Below are 27,987 nucleotides of genomic sequence, written 5' to 3'. Positions count from 1 at the left end.
GGCAGATATCCAAGGATAAACAGTGCTGGAAAAAGACAGAAGCCTTAACACCTTGAGAATGAGAGCAAAGTGAGGATCCACGCATGCTGCTACTTGTCTAAATATGCCCTGAAAAAAGAATCTAAAGACTATGGAACAGAAGCAGAAAAGTGTGGGCAATATTTAGCCACTGATTCAATAATCCATCACAAACTCCTTCTTCAATAAAACTGTTATTTTGTTCTTTCTCTCCTTTCCTCATTTAGAGGCATTAATTACCAGCACTGGCTCAGGAGGCTCCAGGCTCTGTTAATGTGCTCCCTCACTCTTAGTGATAGGCTACCTTTTTATTGGATGGTCTCGGGCTTGCACAAATGCTTGGCGTGTCATTTGTTCCTTCAACGTAGAAAGACATCCGACTGGAGCTGTGATCTGTAGGCTGGAGGGCACAGTCAGAAGAAATACATAGTAGTAAGTTAATACATAACTCAAGCTAATTAACACAGAAGAAATCAGCAGCAGTGGTTTTTTTGGACGGTGTGCACAGATGTTCACCTAAACAGCTCTTCTCTTTCCTTCTCCCCATCGCCCTTCCCAGTGGCGGCCAAAGGCCACCAGAATCCATCAGTCGCACGAGCGTGCACATGCCAACACTGCCATCACGTGCCCAATTTCAGCACTGCAGCTGTATTTTGGAAGAGCTACCCATAACGCTTTCAAGGTAACTGCCCTTTAAGTTTATCCGGTGGCCCTACATCCAAAATTAATTAGCATCCGTGAGTCTTCCTTCCATTAAAAGTACTGCCAATTTTAAAGGCAGTGAAATGGCAGCAGCCAGTTGTAAATTGTTACATTTATCAATGTGATGAAGCTGTAATATCAAACATTTTAATTTTGTATTCATTTGGAAAAAAAATATGCCTTGAGCTATGTTTTTTTAGGACACAGTACATTACAGTAAAATTCCTAAAGCTATTAAGTGCAAATCTACATAATTAAAAGTTGCTACTGATGAATATGTATGCCCACATTAAAAAAATCAAATAGATTGGCAAAGCCTGTGCATCTGACTAGTTCCGGCTTAATTTGTTGAAGAAAAGCACCCATTCACTTCAACTGGTGAGGCGTGTTCTCTTCAATGGAGAAAAGACTCAAAATGTTTCTGAAAATAACCTGCTTGAGGTGCAGAATTTTACATATGTAACACTCAAAGAGAAGGGAAGGGGGATATGGTTCAGAGCTCAGCAGACATGCTGCTGTGGAGCTCTGCCAGGGCTGCAGCTAGGAGCAGGCTCCTTGCACAGGGGAGATAGCCTGGTTTTGTCAGAAGGCACAGCTTCCCAGCTCCTGCTGAATGGGGAACCCTAGATTTTGGTTTCCCCAGACAGCTGAGCACAGCCATCCTCATAAAGCTCTGAGATGATCCTGGGATGCTGTAGACCAGCAGGCACCGGCTGCTGGTCAGGGAAGTGAAACCCTGCTTCTGGGCTGTTGTCGTCCTTTCTATCCTGCAAGCTTTTCATGGCATATGTAGTTGTGGATGAGAAGGACAGAGGAAGTCTGTGTTCCACTCTGTGGTTGAATTAAATATTTGGAAAGACCCAGTTACAAAATACGTACATGGCACCTGTACTATAAACAATATAAAATCATGGGGCTGCTGCCAATTTATACGAATTGCCTACTTTTTTAACAGGAAACTATTAAGCACCATACAGGCTCTGTGATAAAAACAAAGAAAAGAAGAAAAAAAAGAGTTAAAAGAAGCAAGAATAAATTATCATTGCATTTTAGGAAAACTATTTCCCTTCTGCGTACTTACTCTTTCACCCCTTTCAGAAAGTGAATCTGTTCCCACTGTAATCAATAGTAGTCTTTTCTCACACTGACTCTGTGCAACCTGGACCAGCCCACATCACCAGACGTGAACAGAAGCTAAATGCCAGGAAGAACAGGAGAGTGAGGCATGTCAAAAAAACAAATCCCTCAGTGGAGTACCTAAGCCCCAAGCAAGAGACAGTTCTTAACCTCTTGCTCTCTTCACTGATAAAAGACATCAGAATTTAGCAATGGGATTTGATGTGTGCCTATGCCAAATCAGATAAACAGCAAATGCTTCTGGTGACACATACAATGCATTTAAAAGATGCAAATCCAACCTTTAAAGAACAAATCTAGATTATTAGGTTTTGGCCCATGTAATTCTCCAGATGTTTGGCTTTGTTCTCTTACCTTCGATGACATCATATTTCTGACCTCTTCATCAGCAGCATTTTGTGTAACAGTGATGTCAGGATTGCTGCAGCTTATCACTCGGCTTTGCAGGAGTTTACTCCCAACAGACATTGCAGAAGTGCGTCCAAATGTGTAATAACGAGACTCCGTCAAAATGGCACTGCTGCCTGCACCTGCCCATAGGGAGATGTTTAAACTAAGACTAAAGGACAGATACATGAGACAAACATGAGATTCAACCTAGCTTTTCTCAGTGCTGTTATAGCATCAGTGTTTTGAATAGCATAAAGCTACTGACAATCTTGCCAACTGCTTCATTAACAAATTACATTGGCATTTGTCCTAGTTTCATCTGGGATAGAGTTAATTTTCTTCTCAGTAGCCGGTACAGTGCTGTGTTTAGATTTGGTATAAGAATAATGTTGATAATGCACTGATATTTTAGTTGTTGCTAAGTAGTGATCATTCTAAATGAAGGACTTTTCAGTTTCTCAAGTCCTGCCAGCAAGAAGGCTGGAGGGGTACACGAAATTGGGAAGGAGGACAGCCAGGACAACAGACCTGACCTAGAAAAAAGGATATTCCATACCACAGAATGTCATGGTCAGTATGTCAAGGTGGGGAAAGAAGAAGGAAGGGTGAGACGTTTGGAGTGGTGGCATTTGTCTTCCCAAGTAACCGTTACGTGTGATGGAGCCCGGCTTTCCTGGGGATGGCTGAACACCTGCCTGCCCATGGGAAGTGGTGAGTGAATTCCTTTGCTTTACTTGCGCGCACGACTTTTGCTTTAAGTCTGTGAATTATATGCAGGCTTGAGAAGTTTTTTTTGCTGTTTTATAGGCCAGTTCCCTATGCCCTCCTCTCAGAAGCACCATGCTGAATAGCATGTATCAAGAAAAAAGAATACTTTTGCATCCCTTGCACCAGTATTACCTGGTTTAACTACTTCTCTTTGAGGGTCTGGCAGACGAAACACATAGTAGACATAAGATGCCAGAAGGCAGTTCCTCCCATGCTGGTCTTTGCTCAGGTCTTTGCTGTTGTGGAGACTGTTCACTATTGCAACCACAGATTCAAAGGCAAACTGTGAGAAGTTGGCTGTCAAACAAAGGCAAGAATTAGCCTCAGCACTGAAGGGGCATTCTTTGTACTAACAACAACAAATCCTACATGCTTTAACTCAGTCTGAAACAAATGCAGAACTCTAGAAAGCAATTGCTATACCTGATGAGACTCAAGGTTGACATAAATGAATTACCACTCCTCAGTAGACCCACTGACTTTCGACCTAATCGCTGCTACTCCATCACTTTGTGCTACATAAAAAGCAGACCATAACTGTTAATTACCATTTCTAGCAGGCTCATGCATTTCCTATAAAATACCTACTCTAAGAACACTAAGACTCATTATTCTCCAGCTGACAGACAAATAGAAGTTAGCAGGCTTTTCCACAAATATTATAGCAGATGACAAGTGTTGATTGCCAAAATGATACAGGAAATAAACTACACCACTGTCTCCAAGTGTGCCTTCCCTCTAGAGTTAACATACGTGATGGGCAGCCTCAGTAACAGAAAAATCTGTGTGCATTAATGTACCCACTCTGTCTTTGTGCTCACTCCATCCTGTCTGGAGATATTTGGGCAGTGCAGTCAGCAATGTCAGCTGTAGGATGAATGATTTTGCTCGTGTTGTCCTTGCAAGACAACTGAATTCCAAACAAAGGTAAACCACAGCACACTTTCTGCCCATTGTTTCCAGATAAGTAAACTACTACAATCAAATACACCTCTCAAACAGGATCTGAGAGTCTCATATATAGGGGGAAAAGGAGAGAAGGCAGGAACTCAATTAAACCTGATTAAATTGTGCAATGAAACTGTGTCTTGAGAAGCACAACGCTTTCTGAAGTGGACCACCCCAAATACTAAATCTGAGCAATCATTTCCCTCCCCGCCCCCTCCCCATTTCTAAGTTGCTTGCACTACTACTCCAAGGCTATGCACCAGTAAATACCTGTCTGGCCAGCTATGACCATGGGCTGTATAGCCAGCTGGAACAGTTTATCTAGTACCAAATGTAAAAACAAGACAAGAGGTTCAAGACGTGAAGAATTCAAACAAATAATGCTGAGTTTCAATTCATGTTCCAGTGTAGCCTCTGTAATTTTTTGGTCCATCAGTCGAATGGGGAATGTCACTTGACTTTCTAGAGAATGGCACAGAGTGAAGAACTTCTCCAGGTGATTGTCCTGCAAATAGAGTGCACTCACAGGTAATAAAGTTGATGTAGTTCAGTCTCCTGCTAGCTAAGTAAAGCCTGATTGTCCCACCTGATGGTATGAGAGAAAACATTTTAACCCTTCTGGCTTGCAATGGTGGTTAGCCCTAGAGACCAATTCGTAAAGCAGCTGTCACAATCTCTTGTTTGCTCCTTTTCACCTGGCTCAGACTCAGATCTGGTTCGATCAGAGTTACAGCAGAAAAGTAAAAGCCCTCACTAAAGTGATTGCTTCATTTCATAAAAATGCTGTTCCCTTCTCTGATAAGCTGTCATGTCATAGGTCTATAGTCCCTCTGTCACCCACACCTAAGTTCCAGCTACATGTAAGATATGTGCCTTATGAGTATGCCCTACTTGTATTTAAAAAGAATGCTGCAATGGGGTGATGAATCTGCTTCAGACACAGGGCCTCCAGTTGTTAGGACATAGCTACCAGGCTTAACCAGAACGAGATGATGGGTATGAGACACTGTAAATCAGCAGAAACAAAATAAAGCTGCTCTGAGATGATGGGTATGAGACACTTTAAATCAGCAGAAACAAAACAAAGCTGCTCTCCCTCAAACCAGTATTCCAATAAGATGGGCACAGGTCCGATTTCCTATCACATTTTAATGTTCAGAATCACAGAGTTCTCATTTAGCACTAAGCTTGTGTCCCCACACCACACGGCGTTGACAGCCGAGCAGCCTAAAGCATTCTGGCAATACAATATCCTGCCCCTAGAGGCAGGGACTTGCTATGTCTCTGCAGACAACGCGTTGCCTGAACTAGCCTTGCAGAACAGCATCCTCTACAGAAGTTGCAGACTGCAGAAACTGGCACTCTGCCCTGCCGGTATCTTTCAAACACAGCCTAAGCAGACCGTTGCTGAACGGAGAGGACAGCAGGCTCCTTATTGCTTGATGCAGCTTGCTGTAGACAGTGCTCATTTATTCACTTGTACCAATAGATTTCCTTTCACCAAAGGTTCATTCACTGAGGATATCAGGTTATTTTCATAGCTGTTAGCTGTTTTTAAACCTCTGTGGACTTGAATTTTCCATTTCATAAACCTCCTAAGTCAGCCTGGATATCTGCATTCTCTCTGAAATGAAAGTACAGCTGTGTATTGCTTCTGATGCATTACCTGAGTGTGAACAGATGAAACAGCTTGCACTTCAACATTAAAAACACCCTTGTGTCCTTCAACCCACTTAACAGGTGGTGTCTGAGATGGAACTTTCTGTAATGGAAAAGAAATATGGTAATCATTATCTTCCTTTTAATGACAAAACAGAAAGTGTTTACAGATGGGTCTATAGGGTATTCATGCCATTCACTTCTTTGTAGATATCCAAATTCAGTGCCATACGAAGGACACAACTAGGCATCTTCTTGTTCTCATAGACTAAATGAAGAGAAGTTGAAGCATCAAAACAGGGAAATGTGGAGCACCTCAGCTGGATGCCTAGCACAGACAGTGCAAATATACATTTTTTGACAGGATATTTTTAAGGTTAGAAGTTCCCAGTTGAAGCACTGCCAAAGGCAATCCATGGTGATCTGGCACAGTTTTAACCCTCCTGACAGTTTCCTGTTTGCTGTATTTATGCAGAGGGCACAGTCTCTGCTCCAGTAGCAGCATGCACCTGATTCCATTTCTCCTCCTTCTCCCACACAACCACAAAAAAACCCAAACCAAACAAACAAAAAAACAAAACAAAACAAAAGAGCAAATCATCCTATGGAAGAAAGCAAATTATTGGCTTGACACACTCCAAACAAATATAACCCTGATTAGACAATTTACAAGGATGTGCTTGGATAACTAACTTTTAAACTCACACAATATAACAATAAAAGATACTAGTAACACCAGTGACAACAATAACAACAACAATAAAAACTTTTTTCTCTAGAGCTTTCCCCTTCTAAAGTACAAAAAAGAGGCATTGTCTACAAGCAGACAGCAACGTTAGTTTGTAAAACACTTATGCTGGCTTTCTATGTTAGGAAAATACTATCTTTTCATAATTTTCTTTGTTACCTCAGGAGAGTGGATTGAATAGTGGAAAGGCAGCTTATCCAATGCAACAGGAAGACAATAATGTCCAGTTTGAAGACGATCATTTAATAGAATTGGCAGCCACTGAAACAAATGAACAGAAAACACAGCAATATTCATGACTACATATGAAGAGGGCTATTAATCTTGTTTGTAATGTACACAACGAAACAACAAATGAAATATTCACCCCAGCTTCTCTGCTCTAACCCATTCAACACTAATTTATTTGCATTTGAAATTCACTGATAGCCACTGTAGAAAAATGTACAAAACTGTTTTACAATCCATCCCATTTGAAGTAAACAAACACAGAGCTTTTCATGTATGTCATATTTTTCTAACAAATAACACTACCAGAAGGATTTAATAGAATTCATGGTTTTATTTAAAAAAATCATGTATCTTGAACAGACTGATCCTTGGCTTTGAAGCAAATCAACAGAGTTAAAGTTTCCTAAGGATAAATTGAACATCTTGGTTGTGGTGACCATGAAGATCAAGGCCAGAATGACTCATCATAGCTCTGTGCTGATATTTGGACACACATACATTTTCTCCTATCCAAATCTAAAAAAGGCTGTGCATTTAAGTATCACAGAGCAGAAATGTTTTGTATTTAAATGAACAGAAGCTTAAAAATTAAGTCCTCACCCATGTCAAGTTTTGCTCCTGAAGTACAAACTAATTTACTTCTTACTGATTCAATTGACATTGGTGGGACTGTATCTGTCTATGAAAGAAAGCCCATTTGAAAGGATTCTCAGTACTGAGATAAAAACAACATGTAAACTTCATAGCAGGAACACATGGAAAGCACTTGTCTGGCTCCACAGCTCAATTGCTGACCATAGCTCTAGGACATTTTCAGATCTGCGGTATTATCATCATCTATGCTTTCCTCTTATTTTAAAATTTCTCCAGTTAAAAATACTGATTTATAAAGAAAAAGATCAAAAAGGCTATACTACAGTATGTATTTCTTAAGCTAAAACATGCTAGGCTCAACTTGAAGATAATGAATGCAAGATAATTTCATTTTACCTTCTAGATTCTTTGTTTTTTAATTTTGATGTGGGTAAAAGACACTTTAAAACATCAATTATATGCCATATAAAACTTAATTGAAAACATTATATTAGTTGTTAGCTCGTGTATGTACATGTTAGATAACAGTAAATAGTTATAATTGCATATGTATTAGGGCTTTTTTTGCAATAAATAGAATCTATCAGAATTAAGCGATATGCTATACAGCATTGCTGTTGCAAGTATTTAGGTGCATACTTTCATTTCAGTTGCATCAGATGAATTAGCTTCAAAGACACTTAACTGTAAAATTATAGGATTAGGATGTAACATAGCATCTAGTTTCTATGAATTAACATTAACAAAACCTTCTACTGGTTTTGATGTATTACTATAACCAGAAATGGAATATATGACAAAATTCTTGACAAGCAAGACATATGTTTGCATGGGATGTAGATACACACACACAATTACACATCACATGGAACTTACTGAATACCCAAGGAGGGTTTCCACAGATGCTCCTTGCTTTGGCTGGCAGCTGATGTGATAGAATGTGAACAATAGATGGTGTTTCTCTGTGAGTTTTGCTGGCAGCTTAATTTTCACTTCTTCATAAAAGTCAGGAGACCTGTTTAAAAAAATGTCAAGCACATTTCCAATCTAAGGATGAGGCTGAGCAAAAGGCAGATTTGTCAGTAGGCTTTTAGATGCTATGGTTATAAAAACTGTAAATCCTGAAGCCTTAGAGCTAAGTTAAAGAAAGTACATATATATACAGCTATATTTATGAACCATCTACAGCTTTGAATAGGAAAAGCATAGATGGTGTCAACTTTGGTGTCAACTGGAGTATTTCAGCTTTCACGTATCTCTGTACTTTCAAAAACATTCAATCTTAATTTTGGGTTCCAGCATATTTATTGTGTAAATCCTAAATCCCGAGTCCATATTCATGAGAATGAGAATGTCCCTTCAGCTGTTCTGTATTTGTCAATTCAGTGAAGTAAATGCTGTTACAAAGTTGTGGTGCTGCTTCCTGCTCCTGCCTCTTAATCTTCAGGTCAGGAATATGCTCAACTAACCTCTGAAAAGCTCCAAACAAGAAAAGCAATGGTCACTCACTCAACGGTCACTTATGCAAATGCATGTAGCAATCCAAATTGGATATGACAAATCCACATAAAATATAAAAGTTTAAAATGGATTAGTACCAGCATTCCTTGATGAACTATGTAGGCTAAGAAATATATAAAGAGGTAATGACTAATACTTCTCAAGTCATACAGATAGTAGCAATACTTACTTATTATGATATGTGACAGCTGTGTATATTTCTTGCACAAATTCTGGACCTGAAGATTTCCCAAAAATTACCTACATTAAGAACAAAAGAAAAAACCAGCAGTCAAGTCTAAAGCATTTAAATGTTATCTTGTATTAATTTTAAGGTAGTATCTGAAGGCTGAAAATGACTCTTGAATTTTATCTTAGCACGTTGACACAAGTATCTTATTACCAAGCACCTTCCCCCCACACCAGCGTAAAATACCAGGAAAACAGAGCAGAGGTCATTTCTGGAGCCACTGACTACCTCACATCACATTGTTCAGCCATGCACTAAGAAGTTAGGGATTGCAGGAATAAAGTTACAGTAAGCTTCTTACACATTGAACATTGCCTTTAATTAAATGATAAAAAAGTAAAAGTATTTTTAGAAGTTTGTTTTTCAGTTGTAGCCTGCCCATTTAGGGTGAGATCCATCTCACCTTGCCTTAGAGGTCCGAAGTTCCTTTATAATCAATGCAGGCATTTTTGGTGCTTGATTTGCTTCCCTCATTTCAGACAGAGCCTCATGGTAATGCTCTGGAATGCACTAACTTTAAAGGGAGCCCTGGGAGGTGAGCTTAGGCAAGGATGTCTGTACAGCACAAGTCCATATGTATTGAGATGAAGTGCTCCCACAGTGGAGAGGGATCCTAGATGAACTGTGCCTGTCCTAAGCATTTCTCAAAAACTGATTGTAATATGGGCAGAGTTTAAGGAAACCAATAATGCAGTATTGTGTAAAAGATGGTGTTACATTCACAAGGCACAGCTCCAGTTCTGGAAGAAGCGTGGCTTGGGAAAACACTGTGCTGATGCTTTGATTTCAATTCCAGAGGTCATGTGGAGTAAGGCTGCAAAGTATGCACTGTGCAGCATCAGCATGCTGGTAACAGCTGGTCAGGTGTCAGTCCTGGCTCAAACATATTGTTGGATTAAAGTTCCTCAATGTGATATTTCCACTCATTTCTTCTGCTTTTAACCACAAAATCACACAAGATTTTATCCTAATGTCATCGTCAAATAGCCAACTACACCGTCTGAAAATTTCCCAAAAAATTCAGGCTGAAGCAGCTGTCTGATTTAGAACACTTCAAACTGAACACCTGAAGCTTGGTAAAGCTGAAGAGAGGATCTTACAATGAGAAATATTGAATACCCTGAACATGGGCAGTGCTGCCTGTTCTGCTAGTAGTGCACATGTATGCCCTAACACGCATAATTCAGACACGAACACTACCTACACTGCATGATTGTGCATCTGTTCAGATTCAGGCAATGAAGATCCCAACTTCTGCTTCCCAGTGTTACACCTAAGTATTTGAGTAAACATAGTGCATACAGAAGAGTTACACTGGAAGACAGACTACATAATGCTTAAGAAGTCTCTAAAACTCTGTGGATTTTACCATTAGAGTTTCTAATACAGCCTTGATGTAATACAACATCACACTTCTGAAAATAAGGTAGGAAGACTTAGATAATAGTAATATGCTCTGTTCCACTCAAGTGACAAGTATTTTCTGTTGTAAGTAAGGACTGCAGCCCTACTTTCTGATGGGAACGACAGGCTTCACCAGCTCTCTGATGTTAGGCTTCCTAAGGCTCCACTAGAAACTGTGGTGATCAGAAGGAAACAGTGAGTTATCTCTTCAGAGATCCCTCAGGAATGCACATAAGCAAAAGTCTGCTAAGAAATTTCAAAATTTATTACTGGCATTGCACAGGATGGGTCTTCGCCACACATAAACTGGATCTTGATGGTAATGTTTCTTGCAGAAGCTGGTCGGTTAGCAAAATTCAGCCTCTGAGGGTAAACATAGAGGAGATTTCTGGAAGAAAGAAAAGAATGAATGAAACGGGTAAATGAAATTAAGTGCACAAACTAGCATTTTGCTGATTAGTCTCTCTGTCCTTCAAGTCCACCTGGGTAGTAAAAGCTTTGCCAAAACTTCATTTCAAAAGTTCACAAGGAAAAGATAAGTTTATGCTGCAAGACATAGAACATCTTATGTTTAAGGCTTCTCGACCGTAAGCTATCTTTGAGAAGGCATACTTCCTAGCTCTGTTGGTTTTGTGTTTGGAAATACACAGTTCCCAGTTACAAATGAATTAATATCTTTGCTTGATGTAATGAAAAGGTGGAATCTCTCAGGAAAGCAGCTTCCTTCTCAGCTGTGAAGAATCAGATTTTCAAAGGGGTAAGGAATCACTCAGAGGTGACAAAAACAAGTGAACGAGCAAATAAAACCAACAACTGAAGTTCATACATTCCTAGCTTATAGCAACAAAATGGCATGTATTTATAGATTATTCAAATCAAAAAGCAGTATCAATGAACCTGAATAAATACAAACAAGAAATTTTGAATGTAATTCCAGAAATGGACATTTTTTAGTAATGAATATGATTAATGCTTTAAAATACAGCATACTTTGCTGTTTACTAGCTTCTGTACATGGACAGATCACTACATTTAAAAAGCAACTTTAATTTCTGTGGGGAATTTAACCTCATAGATGGTCTTCTAAGTTCAAAACCCAACAATTCTGGTAGAATAGTCAAACATTAATAGAAAGCTTTTTCTCCAGTCTATAGCAAGTCTGAGATATCACCTAGGCCTGAATCACACATGCTCTGGCATCACAACTATGTCTATTTAATGTCTCATTTTACCGGTATGACAAACGATTCTCACTGCTTGTCCTCTGAGTGTAAGGTATAAGGCTAGTGTTGGCGGCAGCATGCTGGCTTCCAATGAGAAACAACAAGAACTACACGTGGGCTTCCATGCCTTTTTTGGTCTGTGACAGTCAGAAGCTACACAGAAAATGTTGCTGTCCTTATCACAGATATCTCCTGAGCACCATTGTCAGCTGAAAATGTGGAGCAGCTCTGGAGAACGTTGTCATTAAGTCAGACAGTCCATCCTCCAAGACCTGGAAAGCTGTGGTAGATTCTCCTGTCAGGTGTCACAATAAGACAATACTCTTCAACTACACAGTCCAAGCTACTTTGATAACCAATACATGCTACATAGGCCATGCCGTGCCTTAGTAAATGAACTAGCATGTAACTTGCCTTTTCCTGTGTTCAGAACAGTACTCCTGCCTGCCACACTAATGCACTTTCTTCCTACCCTTCTTAAATGCAATTTCTGCTCTGCCAAATTCTCTCCAAGATGATATTAGGAAAAGCTAAGTGAAAGAGAGAAATGTATTGGTAACCTCCACTGAATTATGCTTGGGGGAATGACATATTAAATGAATGATATTATCAATATTAAATCTGCCAGAGGTGAAGAAATACATGTAGGGGAGGCTGCATAATCCAGTCATTGCTTCATTAATCTGAAGCCCAGCAGAAGATGTCACAAATCCATATAATGTCCCTGAGCACTGGATTTTACATTTAGATGTGACTTGAGATGAAAAGATATGTAAAATCACAGAGAGCTCTCTGCTGACTACACAACCAAGGAAGCATTATTCCAACAGGTACTATACCAAAGAGCTGAAGCTTGTGCCATTTATGCTCAAGCAGTTTTAGGGATCTCGCTTACATGTGTATTAAACCCATCAGCATCGAGGAAGAACAGGCAAACGCTGCGTCTGGATATCCTGCAGAGATGGAAGTGTTGACTGATTTTTTAAAGCAGGAAGGTGGAGAGATGATCTAAAGACATTCCTTCACACAGGCATGAATTGTAGATCCATTGCTGACCACTGTGTGAGTGCTACTGCCTATCAGTACCCATACCATTCAAAAGCCTGAGAGGGAAACAAAGACAAGGAGCATTTCCATATGGCAGTTATCAGGGCTTTCAGGGCAGCGCATACTGGACAGCTAGCATGCTCATAAGGATGTGGTGAGCTCCAGGAGGCATTGTGCCTCCCTTGAGGCTCTGTGCTGAGCAGAAACAAAGAATATGCCACAGCAATTACTTTTGGTCAGTGTGATGAAACTTCTGCCCTCACTCCCCTTCCAGAAAATGCAGGGCTCTACCTCCAGGTATAGTCAGATATACTCACAAAAAGCAAAAGAGCTATTCAGGAGTCAGTATGGGTCTATAGAAGCCATGGCAGAGCACCCAATTTCACTGAGATCAGAATCCCACAGGACAGCAGAGTCCTGGATGAGTCATAGATTCATACAGCTTCTGTGGGTTTGAGGCTTACCCAGAAGAGGGACAGTAAGATAAGAGGCTATTTCAGAATCAGTTACTTGCTGGGAAAACTAAGGGTTTGCCTAGCCTGACACAAGACAGCATGTAGCAATTCTCATTCAAGTTTGCTGACCTTCCTACACTGTCATGGAATTTAGCAGTGGTGATGTGATCACTTTCTATGGCCAAAGCAATGTAAACCTATCTTCTGCTAAAATGAAATGTAGGCAGAGTTTCAAGTCTGTGACCCTTCTCATTGAATATTTCTGTTTGTAATTATTGGTTGTGCATATGTGTGACATAATAAAATCCTTCTTGCAAAATTACACGTGTGAGGTGTCAACAAGTACATCTCAAACTTCTGATGAATATTAGGCATGTCTGGCAGAACCTTCTGATGTCTCTGTTCTTGATGCTTTGCAGTCCTCTACCAAACTAAACCCACTGTTCCACTGATGATACTCTCGCTTCCCCTGCTGCTTCCAGTATTATTAAATCCTGAGTGGCAGTGTTATTAGAGTGGATAAAATGAGTGGATATCCACCAGGTGTCAACTATTGCAATGTCAAGACACTGTAATAACAAGATGCTAGGTCACACATAAGGGATTGCTCAGTTGCTCAAATGAAGTATGAGAAGCTGAAAAAAGGAAGATAGTAACTATACTATAGAGCTGTGTTTTATACATCCATTTGCCATCCCAGGACCTGTGATTCCTCCAGCTGTACAAATAGAGGTAATCCCAATAATCAAAGAGTGAAATTTCTGACATACCAGGATTTTACACATAACAGTGAACCTATTTGAAATATGACAATACAGCTGAGAATTGTGGTGAGATAATTTTGTCCTGGTATTTTTAACTAATAAATGACACAATGAAGGAGTACTAGTAAATACAGTAGGATATCATATCTTCCCAAAATACTGGTAACATGTCCCCCTGAAGTTACATGTGTTAGATAATGGGAGGCAACACTTCATATTTACCAGCATCTTGTTGGCATGGACTTTATGCAGTTCTAAAATTTCCATTGAAAATGCTTAAAAATCTTAGTGAATGATACAGGATTCAGCAGCATGCAAGATCTACGCAGCTAGAAGTCAACAGGTGGAACTTGAATTGCTTTAATTAAGCCACCTACTACCTCCAGTAATCCAGCACTATTAACAATTCTTGGATGAAGTTACTAGAGTGCTTTCATTCCAGTGAAAAGCAGACAAAGTGTCCTGAAGTTAGCCAAAAGATCTGCAGGCTTAGAAAGGAACGTTTTGGTTCTAAGAGTCCTGGTTGGGAGCTCATTACAAAAGGACAATACTCAGCAACTTACTACCTAAACAGGGGCAGTATCAGTGATCAGAGGATCTTCATTTTCCTTAAGACGTCAATGGAAGGTGAAAGCATAAGCCACTGCCTGCTGAAGTGAGGCTGCAGCAAAACCGAATTAGTGAAGAAGATGATTTCATTCAAAACCATCTGGAAAGGTAGGCCCTTTACACTATTTATGTCTTTTGTGTTCTCAGTTACAACTTCTTTCTTGAGGGGAAGGTAAGAGCATTCAGTGTTGCACTGACTGCTAATGATAACAATTAATGAGCAGTCCAGTTTTTCTGGGAAGCCATTGTGCTAGATAACGAAGTGCTTTCGTCCCTACATCCTAGAAGACAAGCAATAGTGATACCTAATACAAGACAGGGAAAAAGAAGTGGGAAAAAATGGCCTGAAGTTTGGGGAATTAAGCCACAACAAAAATGTCCAGCAATGTTTGAACATAGTGTATAAACATGACTAAACTTTCTCACATTCCTGCATAGCAGGTATCTTGCTGTGGATGTGAATGTGCAGTTGGAGAATATGAGATACAATCAATAAGCCAAGACTTTTCAGAAAGTCAGTGGTAGAACTGGAACCGGATTTAAGAACGGCCATTCAGTCCTACATTACTTACGCTTTACAAAGTTGCTTGAATTGAATTACCTACATGTTAATTTTAATCTTTAATTCCTACAGGTCTCTGGAAGACTCAGTTTACTTCTTGAGAGAGAAAAGAGCATTAGCTTACTTGGTATACATTATACACTATTTGCATTTGATTTTTGTTGTTTAAAAGTTTTCCTTAACAAGATTTTCTTGCTGATAGTGCTCTTTTGTTTTGTTTTTGTAGACCAAAGAACAAGTTAGTACCGAAGCCGAAGAACAATGGCATCAAAAATACAAAATTAGATTTGTTTGGAAGGCAAACCAAAATATTTATCAGTATATGACATATTTTAAATAGTATTAAAGTGCTCAGCAAAATGTGAAAGCAGATATTGTACTAATGACTTCTGTACAGAGAGCTAGCAGCTATTAAAGACACCAATTTGTCAAGACTTTTTTCAAATGCTGTTGTTGCATTTTGAATTGCACTTGCTTAAAAGTCTGCTGAAAATAGTTTTCAACAATCTAATTTATGCTGACAAATCACTAATAACCCAAATATTTTGAAGAACCCAACCCCCACCCCCACCCAGTTAAACCACTTGCATTTTATTATTTTTTTAAAGAATAATTACAGATTTCATTAAAGTCTTTGCTTTTGTCTGGAAGTTTAGACAAGTCTGCATTTTATTCAGTGTCTGCTTAGTGACTACACAGAGATCATCATGCCACAGTGACATGTTTTCCTTTCTGCCTGTATTACATAATTAATGAAGTTTGTTATGAGCAGTCAGGTGTAACACCTCATCTGATAGCACTGCGATAAACAAGCTGCCTATGGGACAGGGTATGCACTCCCAGAATCCTATTTGTGAAGTTTTCGTTTTCATGGTTTCTGTTTTGTTATGCAGTATTTGACAGTCATTTTTGTCTGAGTAAAAAGTAAAGAAAAACTACGAAATATTCTATGAAACTTCCTACTGCTGAGCTAGTATAGTAGATGGCCAGGAAATGTTATAGAGCTTGGAAAAGAGCAGGCAGTTGTTTGTGTTGGGATAAAATCATGTGTACTTAGGAGCAGAATAAATCAGGATACACACATCTCTGTCTGAAACTGTAGTAGCTCGCTTAAGCTGCTTCCTTCACCCGCGCATGACAGTGCAATACTAATCTCCATTTTGTTTACTTTGAAAAATAAATTAGAAGTGCTAGCGTCAATGACTATGCATGAAACTAGAGCATTGGCCCTGTAGAAGATGCACAGGGCTACTGTGCTCTCTCCAGATCCTGTGGCAAGAGGCAGAAAGGAGTAGATAATGCTGTGATGGCAGTACCAGGAATAACAGACCATTGTACAACAATAGCTTTTTTTTGCTCAAAACTAGTCAAGGATGCAGCAGAATGATTACCACTAAAGCAGAAAGCCTCCAGTTCACACTGCAGACTACAGCAAGTATGAGCACAGTGCCCAGTGGTTTGCAATTAAATGAAACAAAACAGCAAAGGAAAGGTTTGTGTCCCCCCACCCCACTTCCAAAAATCCCCTATGTTAGGTACTTTCCCTATCAAAGACAGGACTTCCTGTGCCTGGTTAAGCTGAGTTACTGCTGAATCGATGAGACAAATCCCTCTTTCTCAGTACCAACATTTCATAGTGGCAGTAAGCAGCATAATTTTCATTTCTATTTAATGAGAAAATAAAATGATAAACAAACTTTAAATTTTATGATTTTTCCCATTAAAAAGAGAAGGGTATTGAAAGAAATAGATCTTGGAATGTTTTGACATTTTCAGGGAACTATTTTTATTAAAGAAATGTAGGCACACAACAAAAAGAAGTGCTCAATTTCACAGTGCACAAAGAAAGTGGGCTGGCTGATCTCTCTGGCATAAATCAGAAATAGCATTATTTAAAATAATGACATTACACCAGTATAAAAACTGGCAAGAGCCAAGTTCAAAGACTATAACAGAGGATTCTGCTTCTCCTATCACAAAGGAAAAAGCTATTGTTAGAGGGGGAAAAAAGACTTCTTTTTGTCTGAAATATCTTACATTGGCAAAAAAAACCCACTCAAAACCAAACCTCAAATAAAGAAAATTTTTGGATATCTTTTAAATATTTAGGGGATAATCTGAAACTAGATGTTTCATTAGTATTTGTCTGGACTTGTATAGAAGTATTACTATGCCAGTAAGGTCTTACCAGCCTGTATTTTTAAAAGTTTTCATTTATTTGTTATTCAAGCACATTTACATACGTAACCCTCTCCTACATTCATGGTAACATTAATAGAAAACAGGTAATTATTTTATCCATTTTCATTCTTTTAATTTCTAAATCTATAGCACTGGTGAGAAAAAATGATGGTTTGCAGACTTACAATCAAAAATTAGGGAACATCAAATCACATGTAACACACTAGCAGGCTATGACACTCAGTTATGACTAAATGCTAGCAATTTGTTTAAGACAGGATGGTTCTACTCTTCAAACTAGAGGAAAGGGAATAAAATAACATGAAACAATGTCTGGCTCTATTCAAATTCAGTTACTTTGCATAGGTTAGTTCAATCTTAGGCTCAAAACAGTATTCACCATGCAGAGAACTAAGCAAGGAGAATCGTGTGACAAATTAAGCAAAGGACAGGGAGGCTCTGCAGAGGGATCTGGACATGCCAGACCGATGGGCCGAGGCCAGCTGGATGAGGTTCAAGAAGGCTCCGTGCCGGGTCCTGCAGCTGGGTCACACCAGCCCCACACAGCGCTACAGGCTGGGGCAGAGCGGCTGGAAAGGGCCTGGTGGGAAAGGGCCTGGGGGTGCTGGTCGGCAGCCGGCTGGGCATGAGCCAGCAGGGTGCCCAGGTGGCCATGACGCCAACAGTGTGGCCAGCAGGACAAGGGAAGGGACTGTCCCCCTGTACCTGGCACTGGTGAAGCTGCACCATGAATACTGTGTTCAGTTTTGGGACCCTCACTGCAGGAGGGAGCTAGAGGTTCTCCACGCTCAAAGGCAATGAAGCTGGTGAAGGGTCTGGAGCACAAGTCTTCTGAGGAGCAGATGAGGAAACCAGGGTTGTTTAGCCTGGAGTAAAGAAGGCTCAGGGGGAACCTTATCACTCTCTACAACTACCTGAAATGAGGTTGTAGGCAGGTGGGTGTCAGTCTCTTTTCCCAGGTAACAAGTGATAGGACAAGAGGAAATGGCCTGGAGTTTTGCTAGAGGAGGTTTAGATGGGATATTAGGACAAGTTTCTTCACTGAAAGGGTTGTCAAGCACTGGGACACCAACACCCCTCCCCCCACCACACACACGCTCTCCTCTACCTACCAACCCGCCTCCCACCACCACACACACCTGAGCCACCATCCCTGAAGGTATTTTAAAAACATGTAAATGTGGCACTTAGGGATGTGGTTTAGTGGTGGACTTGGCAGTGTTAGGTTTACAGCTGGAGGTGATGATCTTAAAAGTCTTTTCCAACCTCAATAATTCTATGATTCTAAACACATTGGCCTACATTCCCTAACTATGCTTTTGCTCACCAAACAAAGCACTGGCATGATTGTGTGGCAAAAATGTCACACATATGGCTAGCTGATTCTAGCTTGTGGGAAAAGGAGATGCTTTCAATGGCACCGCACAAAGTGTTACTTCCTGGATTCCACCAAGTTCCAGACTCTGCTGTTTCATAATGTTTGCAGAGCTGCCTTGACTGATTTTCTGGGGAACTGTTGCTGGAATGCATTAACAGTTTCAGTTGGCAACTCCCTTTTCTTGCTCCAAATATGTTTATTGTCACAAGGCAGCCAAAACATGACTTAGCATTTCTGTATGTTTTCACCATTTCCCCAGTGTATCTATCTAACTGTCTTCAGTGTTTTATTTGGTATTAACTTACTGAGTTTCTAGTTCACAGCATAACACTACTTATGGCATGTCAGTTGTGTCATCACCATTGATTCATTAATTAAGGTAAAGATTAATGAAGACAATTACTCTTTACAGATATTCTCTATATTATTACAAGTTAGCCTGGACAGATCCTACTTCATTTTGTTACCACAACTTTTACATAGGATGAAAACCAAAATAGAGCCCCAAAAGCCTGAAAAATTTAAGCATACTGGGTGTGAACTCCTGCTCACAGTGCAACTGTTGAGCTATAGCAAGTATTTCTTCCAATGTGTGTGTGTGTGTGTGTGTGTGTGTGTGTCTGTGTGTGTGTGTGTCTGTGTGTGTGTGTTCAATACAGACACCCTAGGAACTGAAGGATATTGTGGAGACACCCAAACTTGCTTCAGGAGAAGCACAAATTAATTTTCAGCGTGGGGGCTTTGATATTCATGATGTCTGGCTGTGGAAGTTTACCTTGGTGAGAACTAAAGAGAGAATATTCTGTGCAGACTCAACTTTCTAGCTCAGCAACACAGGGGTTGCCAATGCTTTTAATTTTCAAAAACTGACCTTGAGACACTATGAGGCTGCACACTGAAGCTGACATGTACTACTCCTTACTGTGGCCAGAAAATTACTAGAAAGTTAAAACTCTATCTTATTTTTTAATTAAAAAAGAAAAGGCATAATTACTCAAGCTCAATTACATTTGCTCTTTCAATTGTATAAAAAATTACTTCCCCTATATAAATGTCTGCATAAAACCCCTAAAATCTGAAGGGCGAGGGGGCGGGGGTGGAGGTGGGAAGGTGACATTCTCTTCTCTCTGACACACAGAGAAGACAGAAGTACTATAATACTCTGCGTTTTAGTATTCTGGTGCAGAGAGCACAAATAAACTGCCCTCAGGAGTTTGAATACTGCAGATTCATGGCACAGCCCAGAGCTAACTCCTCCAAAACTTCTAATGAGGCTTACCCATTTCAGGGCTGACATCACACTGCAAGTTGTTATCTTAAAATAAGACGCCACTTCCTCCTCATGCTTTTCTTAAAAGCTGAGACCCAAATCCAGGTGTCACCAACAGTGCTGCTGGCTCTCCAGTTCCATGAAGGTGGGGAGCATCTCCTCAGGATAAGTTAGTCTGCAGTCTTGCAGTTCTTATCTGTACTGAACCACAAGTCTTGCCCTTCTCTTCTGCCCTCCTGGGTGGAGTCAGATGAGTGGGTGGGAGAGGTGGCTTTTCGCTGACCTCTGCTCAAGAAGTGAATAAGCTTTTAGATCCCTTTATTCAGCATCCTCATTCTGTGATCCCTTATTGATAGTCACATTGTTGCCACTAATGCTGTTCAGTACCTAGCCACTGTTCAAGGGATCAGAAAAGTCCCTTAGAATAGCATCAACTACTGTCATAAGAAGTATTCCGCTTTACTTCCATGCCTTCACTAACACAATGGTCGCATGTAAGTAGTATTTCTGCATCTATAATACTGAAATACACCTGTTCTGAATTATTGCGAGTTGGCTGTTACCGGTATCACTGCTCGCTAGCACTACTACGCTGCACAAACATATTGAAGTACATGCTTTTGATATTCATTCTTCTTGGAGACTCGGACGTGCCAGACCACTAAGAGATTATGAGAATTGCTCAGCTGTGCTACTGAACACTGTGGCCTCCTTGAAACCAGCATAGAGCAAACTTCAGAAAAGAAACAACATAGCTCATGGTGAAAAGTACACAGAGCAACACATGACTTCTCGGATGCTCAGATGACTCAAGAGTAGAAACCACCCACCGCAAACATCTGTCAAAACTGTTAAAAATGATAATAAGATTTACTGAGAAAAAAACACAGAAGAGGAAAGGGATTTCTCTCTCTCTCAAATTTGTGAAATCAATGAGAGCTGTTAGGGTTTTTTTGGACATTTTAGAAACATTTCCAAAGGGCAACATAATTAGATTAGTAAATATACTATAGAACATCCTGCAGGCATTTTATCTTGTAATGGTTAGTAAGATTTAATGATCAGCCTAAAGCATAATCTTTAACATTTTAAAAAATATTCTTAGTTTCTATTTCTGGGGAAAAAATCTAAATCACAATGATTTTTGAAAATGGATCTTAAGAAATAAAAAATATATATGCCTTCTCTTACCTATAAATGGTATGGGGAACATAAACTTCTCTAATTGGGAATTCCAAAATCTCTTTGTGAGGACGACTACGGTTTTCTGGAAATGGCTTCACTGGTAGTAATTCTGGTGTCAGACAATAACCAAGGCTTTCTGGAGCTGGAGAAATTTCCAGTTTAAGTGTTCCTTAAAAAAAATATCACAAAATCTCAGCAAAAATATTAAAAGTAATCAATGTGTAATAAAACAAAAAAGAAAATAATATGTGAGGTTACATAGCAAAAGTGCAGGAATGCGAACTGGATCTTCAGCTTGAAGGCTGGATGAGTCTGAAAGTATAGGTGTAGAAAGATACACAGGAAGTAACATACACACATCCCTACACATCAGGCCAAAATATAGCTCTTTATGTCTACCCTGTACGATTTCAAAGAAACAGGGAAGAAAGAAGGGATACTATATGCTAGGTTGATGTTCTAGTATCTTTCATACACAAATAATTCAAAATTTGTCTGGGAGACAAATAAAGATAAAAGGGCTGCTGTCTAATACAGTTGTCTTTCATTCCCCCAGCTCAAGTTCTGCTCTGATTAATCTCTGTCAAAATAGACACCACCCACCAAGAAAGCCAGGCTTCCTGTGGTGAGCAGTTGAACAGTTAATACAGATAACATTTACCCAAGTATAATTAGACTTTAAATTCTGTGTTGTGATAGGTGAAAACCATTTGAGGAACTCAGACTTGTCATTTCTGGCAACCAGCTAAAAAGGCAAAAAACCTTTGCACTCTGTTCATTTTCTTTAAGGTCACTCTACAACCTGGAGGACCTTGAGCTGTAATCCATGTAAAATGGAAAAATAAGCTGGTCAGGTTTTTTGCCAACAGCCAAACACTGTCTCTGCTTCTCTACTTTGTTAACTATCACTGACCCAGATACCCAAATGAGATGAAATATGTACACATTTTAGTCTCCCTCTGTAAATTATGACCCGTTTTAAAATGTTGCAGGGAAATAGTAAGGATCTCAGAAATTTATTTTAAAGCACTGTCTTCGAACAGTTTGAATAATAACAAAAGAGATCCAGTAGATACACTGTAAATTAGGGAGGAAAGCAAATCATTTTATAATATCCAGCTAAATATAAATCTCCATACTCACTCATACAGAAAAAAACCTCAAAAACATCTGTGCTTAGGTAGACACTGGGAACCGAAGAAGTTCCATAATAGCACATACTATAGACTTAAAACCCAAGTTAATTACATTTTGGGGTTGGAAATTACAGAACAATTTAGGGGAGAAAAGTACATATATCCTTTCCCAAATGAATTTTCCAAAATTAATTGTGTACCTGGTAAAGTCTTAATTCTTCTCTGCAAGGAAGATGATCTTTTAAAATCAGCTAAAAATTTGAACAGATCTTCATCACTGAGCCTGTCTCCTTCCTACAAAGGAGAAAGACAAAAATCAGTACCTTTATAACAATACTCCAGAACACTTGGAAAAGCTTGTCAGTGAACCATATCCTTGAGGCATGCAAAGCAAGTGGGTTACTGCCTACTTGACAGCAGTTATCCTCTGTCCTCACACAAGCATCACTGGTAACTTTTCCCAACACAGTTCACGTTACATAGATGAAAAATGTCTTAGGCAATCAGAAATAATGATTCTCCAGTACCTGTTTAAAGAAGGTGCTGAGGGTCAGAGAGATTGTTTTGAAGTTTGATGCTGGATAGCTGTCCTCTGCACTAAGACTCCTCTCAGAAAGTCGTCTTGCCTGTAGAAGTGTTGCCCTCTTGTCACTAGTGGATCCTTTCCCTTCAAAGGGAAATTAAACATCAACATGCTTTGTGTTGCTTTAGTACAAAGACCATCAGAATACACAGAAATCCACAACTTCCCAGCAACATCAGAGGACAGAGTACCTAAAACATCAAACATTCCACTATTTTTATTTCAGCCTATGTGAAATAGTGGAATGCTAGGACACACCTAGTGAAGTGACATTATTTCTGTTGCAGAGCACAAGCTTATTCAAATTTTTAGTTCATGGGTATAAAGCACTTTGGTCAATGCTGTTGATCAATGGTCCTATATACTCTAGAAGCTAAGGTGATATGTATTTTGCTTGCCCTGTATTGCAAACAAACTCTATATAGCAAAGAGAGTTTTACTTCTACAAGCCAGTCTTCAAAAAAATTCAGGCCTAAACCATGGAAGAATATTTAGCATACATAAAAAAAAATATGCAGAGATGAAACAATAAGCATATTAAGTTGTATTTGTACCACTGAAAAGAAAGGCTGAGAAGATAACGACTTTGAACTTATTGTTCACTCTTGATGCCAGAGTGAATGACGTTTTTTCCTATGCACAGTCCTACCAAAGAGTCACTTTGCATTAGTTCGGAAAGTTAGACAACTACCGTTTAAACTTTCAGCTTCAGGTATATCTCGTTCAAGTGTGGAAAGGTTGAAGTAATTAGTTAGGCTTATGGGAATCCAGGCGAATGGCATTCTGTATTTCCCCAACCGCTGACAAAAGGATTCAGCTTGGGATTTCAGTTTTTCAATTTTTTCTTTTGTCTAAGACAAAGAACATAACAACTGTTTAAAAAGCAATCTGTTATTTTAATGCTACTATAGATAAACAATGGAAATTACATAGTTACAGTTCAATAAATAATTTGTATTCTTATCTCTTGTGTTTTCTTTGCTACATCACTATTATGATCATAGTTGTTTTGATTTGTACATTCACTTCTCATTTCTTTTAAATGAGTTCATTGTCATTATAGAAAAAGAGAATACAGATCTTTTTGCAGTGACCCGCAAGCCCACCATGAACAGTCACATTAAAACTTTAGCAGGTTCTAATTCTTTCATCAATTAGAGAAACAATATTCTGCTGAAAGTAATATTCTAAAGCTGAGAGATGTGTGGAAGTCCAGCAAACATTGTCAGTCTGTTCCAGGGAGGTAAATGACTAGGAATTTCTTGGATAAAGTTCATGTAATTTATGGATAACAGCACTGAACTGGCCACATACACAGGTTGTTTGCCAATCCAAATCAATAACATGTCTCTGAGGTACAAATATTTCTGCTAATGCCACATTGCACTGTCATCTCCATTGCTCACTCCTACTTGCTTCATGACTCAAGACTTCACCAGTGTTAACTTCCAAAGGGGTCAGTAACGGAAGTGCACCTTGCTTTCTCATGACTTCTTGCTGTTGCTCACAGACACAAGACTGCTTGCAACATGGAGGCATCAGCTGGCTTCCTTACCAATGTTCTTGTATTCTGTCCTATTCCAAAATAGTCTGATCTTTCTCTGTTTTTTTCCTATGCATGCATTTTTTTATCTAAACACTCTTTATAGTTATTTACTTACCTTGCCAGCCTCACTTTCTTTAAGAACCATGTAGGGTTCTGCACAGTCTCCAATTTCTCCTTGCTGAAGCACTTTTTCTATCTACAAAAAGCAGTAAAATAAGATGCTAACAATGGAAAAATATCACACAAACAGTAACATGTTGCTTCTCTAGCAGTATGAAAAAGCCTGCCTAAATGTGCAATAAAGAATTCTAAAAACTGTCTTTATGGAGAAACTGATACAAAACTTCCTCCTAGTTTTCTATCTGATTTGTTAGAAAACAGAAAATACATATGTGACAACACTGTCAATCAGGAACTGCTGTGTTTTCATTGAATTAGGAAAATTAACACATTCCAAATGAAAAAGTTCAAGCTAACTCAGTTTCCTAGCTAAATAAAATGACACAAAATGTTCTAAACCAAAGCCAAAAAACCTTCCGCAGAACGTAATTAAAATAATAAAAAAAAAAGTCTTATTTCACTTAACTTTAAATTTCCCTTAGGCAGAGACAGGTAATTCTAGATACTTAGTAGAACTAGTAGAACACAGGGTATCAATATAACTTCTTAGACTGGGAGTGAGATATACCAGTGGACACCTGTACTGTTAAAATATATCAGAATTCATCTCAGTTACAGGAAACTCAAATTTGTCAGCTCCAGGAACTCAGACAACAGGCACAGCCAGGAACAGGAAGAATAGTGTTGAAATGGCACTGTAACATACCTTTATTACTAGGTATATATCTGACGAGGGGTAAGTGACAGAAAATACTGCTGATCTTGCCTGAGTAGACAAGTCAATGGAGGGTGTATGAGAACGCAAAAATCCTCTTAATGAATCAGGATTGAGGTCACAATGAAAATTTTCTGAGATCTTGAAAAGAAAAAGAATTAAAATGCATTGCAAAGCAAAAATGCATTAAATTTTGTTTTCAGATAAGTCAATAGTAACTAGAATTACAAAATAAACAATTGCAAGTGTGTCACTTTACCTGAATAAAGAGAATGCTGGATCAGTCAGCACGTGTGAAAATGCTGCATGTTTTTTTCTAAGTTTTCCTAAGTTACTACTCCAGAGATAAAAACCAAGCCAACTGAACAAAAATATTGTGTGCACACTTACCTTTTTTCTTTCTTTTATATCATAGAGAGCTATGCATGCAAACAAAGGTTCGATCTCTATATCAAACCTGTTAAGGAAAGACACATGGGACACTGATAAATACTGCACCCTTATGCCTGTGTACAATAAGAACTGAAAGGGCTACGTTTAAACTGGCACTTCCATTAGAAAACAAGGAGAAATATTTCCTTCCAGTCTCTAGCTCTTTCAAAGTGTGAAGGATTTTTTCATTAGTGCATTTTATTAGATGATTTCAAGAGGAAAGGAAGGGAATTAAATCACATGCAATGTATTTCCTAAATTTGTCAGAAAGTTGGTCTCAGACATCAATTAAAAACAATCATAACTTGATTTTTTACTTCTGTTTATCAAGTCCAGTAGCATGTACAGAGACCAACTCAGTTTGTTAGAAAAATGTAATTTGGGCTCATTCCCAACTCCTTTTCACCTTGACAAGTTAAAGACTCCTTTAACGATGGATAGAAGTAGTCCTCTGCTACACTAAAAAAGAATAAGCAGGCATGTAAACGCTTGCTGAACAGGACAGCTGCAGTGGTGTAACGGGGTCAGCAGCAGTGCCTGGGTTTGAACTGAGAAACAGCAAGTGAGGCCCGTGACGGATACTTACTTCAGAGTCTGCAGCTTCACCAAAATCCTGTTGCCCAGATGTTCCCTTGGGCGATCAGGCACTGGCCGTATCTCCACTGCATCCTCCTATCATTAAACAGTTATTCTAGTCATACTGAATTAAAACAACTGTAAATTTACATACTTACATAAAGACTTTATGTGACATTAAATGGGCCACTGCTACAGACCAGCATCTTTCCCCATTCAGCAGGCATTTCATCTCTTCAGAGACGAAAGAAAATTGGTTTTTATTTCTGAATATTTACATCTGCCATTTATACTGAATATTTACATTTCTGCCCCCCCAAGCAAGTGTTACAGGGAAGGGTAACACCCTGACACAATGCTATCACCAGCACGAGGAGGCTTGGGAGGGGTATAACAAAGCCTCAGATCTGTGTACAACCCCCTGAATGCATATTCAAGGTGGCTGACAGGAGCCCATGGTGCCATGCCTTCACCACGTTATTATCCAAGGTAGGTTTGTATCCAGGCCACTGACCCTGGTTTTCAACCGTGGTGCAGCTTTAACATTAAATGTGCTGGGACAGCCAGCTCAGGGAACCCTGTGGGCCAGTTAGCCTCCGCGCTCACCTCATCCATGGAAGGGTAGAGAGCGAGGAGCTCGGCGTGCCTGTTGGTGCGCCGTGCCTCCTCATTCTGCCTCTCAAACTCCTCGGCGCTGACGTGCCGCAGCAGGTTTTCCAGGCGGGGGTCCGGCTGCAGGCTGCGCAGGTCAAAGTCGGAGGTGGCGAGGGTCGTCCTCGAGGCCTCCTCAGGGAGTGTGTGGACATGTTGGGGCCCCACCTGCGGGAAAACCACAAAACACTGATCTGTGGCTTGGGCACCAGGGTGCCAGCAAACACCTCACGCTTGTCCGGCAGAGCTGGCGTGAACGTGACCTCTGCCACGAGGCCTAACACGAAGCATGGCTCTCTGCTCCATGCCATTACAGAGATCCCAGGATCCTTCCTTTGGGGAAAGCTGCTGTATCTGATCTCTTTTCCCAAAGTAGAGAAAATGTACCTGAAAGTTTGTATTGCTGGAATCCAATGTTTCTGATTCAAATGTTTGTTTTTGAAGCGTCTTGTGAAAATTTTTTCGGGATCCCTTGTTTTTCAGCCTGCAAGTATCTGAATTCCCTTGGTTCCTTTCACAGAGAAGCCCAAGCAAGTCAGCATGAGGAGGAGTTAAAGGAAAATAAAACAGAAAAGACAAAAAAAAAAAAAAAATACTAAGCAACTGGGAACATTGTTGTGCAAAAAAGCAGCATAACACAAGTTTTTATGCAAAAATGTGACATTTCACAACATTTAATTGTTTTATCACACCACTACAATTCCATCATGTACATTAAGAATGGTTTTAAAAGGAAGAAAATTAATTCAGGTCACTTTTGCATAGACTGTGAGCCTGAGACAGCAGCAAAACCTGACGTAGGTACAAATCCAGCTCTGGGCTCCTCAAAAGACACAGTGATGATTTCAGTGACCTTAAAATCATGGATCAGGATCACTTTTCTTGTGGCTGGCTCTTTGCTCCTGCAATTGTACATCAAGAAGCTTACTGCTCTTGTCCTGGACCTAGCTGGTATCCCAAGTTAATCACAAACACAACGTGCACCTTTCAAACGATGCCTCCTTTTGAAGAGGGATATTTCTATGGCTAAACATAAAGCTCTCTGCTGGCAAATTCCCAAAGTTTTGCAGGAAGGTGCCAATTTCAAGTTAGATTTTTGTGGCCGATCAAAAAACCCAGCAGGTACCATGAAAAAAGGTAACAGATACATGCAGAGCTCTATTTATTCTACCTTAATATGGGAC

The 27,987-nt window shown here is 39.6% G+C and overlaps 1 protein-coding gene across 3 annotated transcripts in view; it reads right to left on the bottom strand.

Annotated features, from left to right (window-relative positions):
• The window catches only part of DOCK8 (dedicator of cytokinesis 8), a 94,878-nt gene that overhangs the window by 37,119 nt on the left and 29,772 nt on the right, over nt 1–27,987 (bottom strand). For all 3 annotated transcript variants that reach the window (XM_080372214.1, XM_080372216.1, XM_080372215.1), the window contains 19 exons: nt 27,191–27,314; nt 26,759–26,971; nt 26,163–26,248; nt 25,535–25,601; nt 25,136–25,285; nt 24,425–24,505; nt 23,455–23,614; nt 22,708–22,847; nt 22,381–22,474; nt 21,051–21,213; nt 10,620–10,737; nt 8,886–8,956; nt 8,072–8,210; nt 6,530–6,631; nt 5,630–5,725; nt 4,234–4,468; nt 3,148–3,312; nt 2,212–2,387; nt 323–418 (listed from right to left, as the gene is read on the bottom strand). In XM_080372214.1, the coding sequence (XP_080228340.1) occupies nt 323–418; nt 2,212–2,387; nt 3,148–3,312; nt 4,234–4,468; nt 5,630–5,725; nt 6,530–6,631; nt 8,072–8,210; nt 8,886–8,956; nt 10,620–10,737; nt 21,051–21,213; nt 22,381–22,474; nt 22,708–22,847; nt 23,455–23,614; nt 24,425–24,505; nt 25,136–25,285; nt 25,535–25,601; nt 26,163–26,248; nt 26,759–26,971; nt 27,191–27,314 (2,476 nt within the window). The remainder of the gene's footprint in view (nt 1–322; nt 419–2,211; nt 2,388–3,147; nt 3,313–4,233; nt 4,469–5,629; nt 5,726–6,529; nt 6,632–8,071; nt 8,211–8,885; nt 8,957–10,619; nt 10,738–21,050; nt 21,214–22,380; nt 22,475–22,707; nt 22,848–23,454; nt 23,615–24,424; nt 24,506–25,135; nt 25,286–25,534; nt 25,602–26,162; nt 26,249–26,758; nt 26,972–27,190; nt 27,315–27,987) is intronic.

This window comes from Falco punctatus, assembly GCF_963210335.1.
Source record: "Falco punctatus genome assembly, chromosome: Z".
Taxonomy (NCBI): domain Eukaryota; kingdom Metazoa; phylum Chordata; class Aves; order Falconiformes; family Falconidae; genus Falco; species Falco punctatus.
This window is presented reverse-complemented; position numbering and strand designations above follow the sequence as displayed.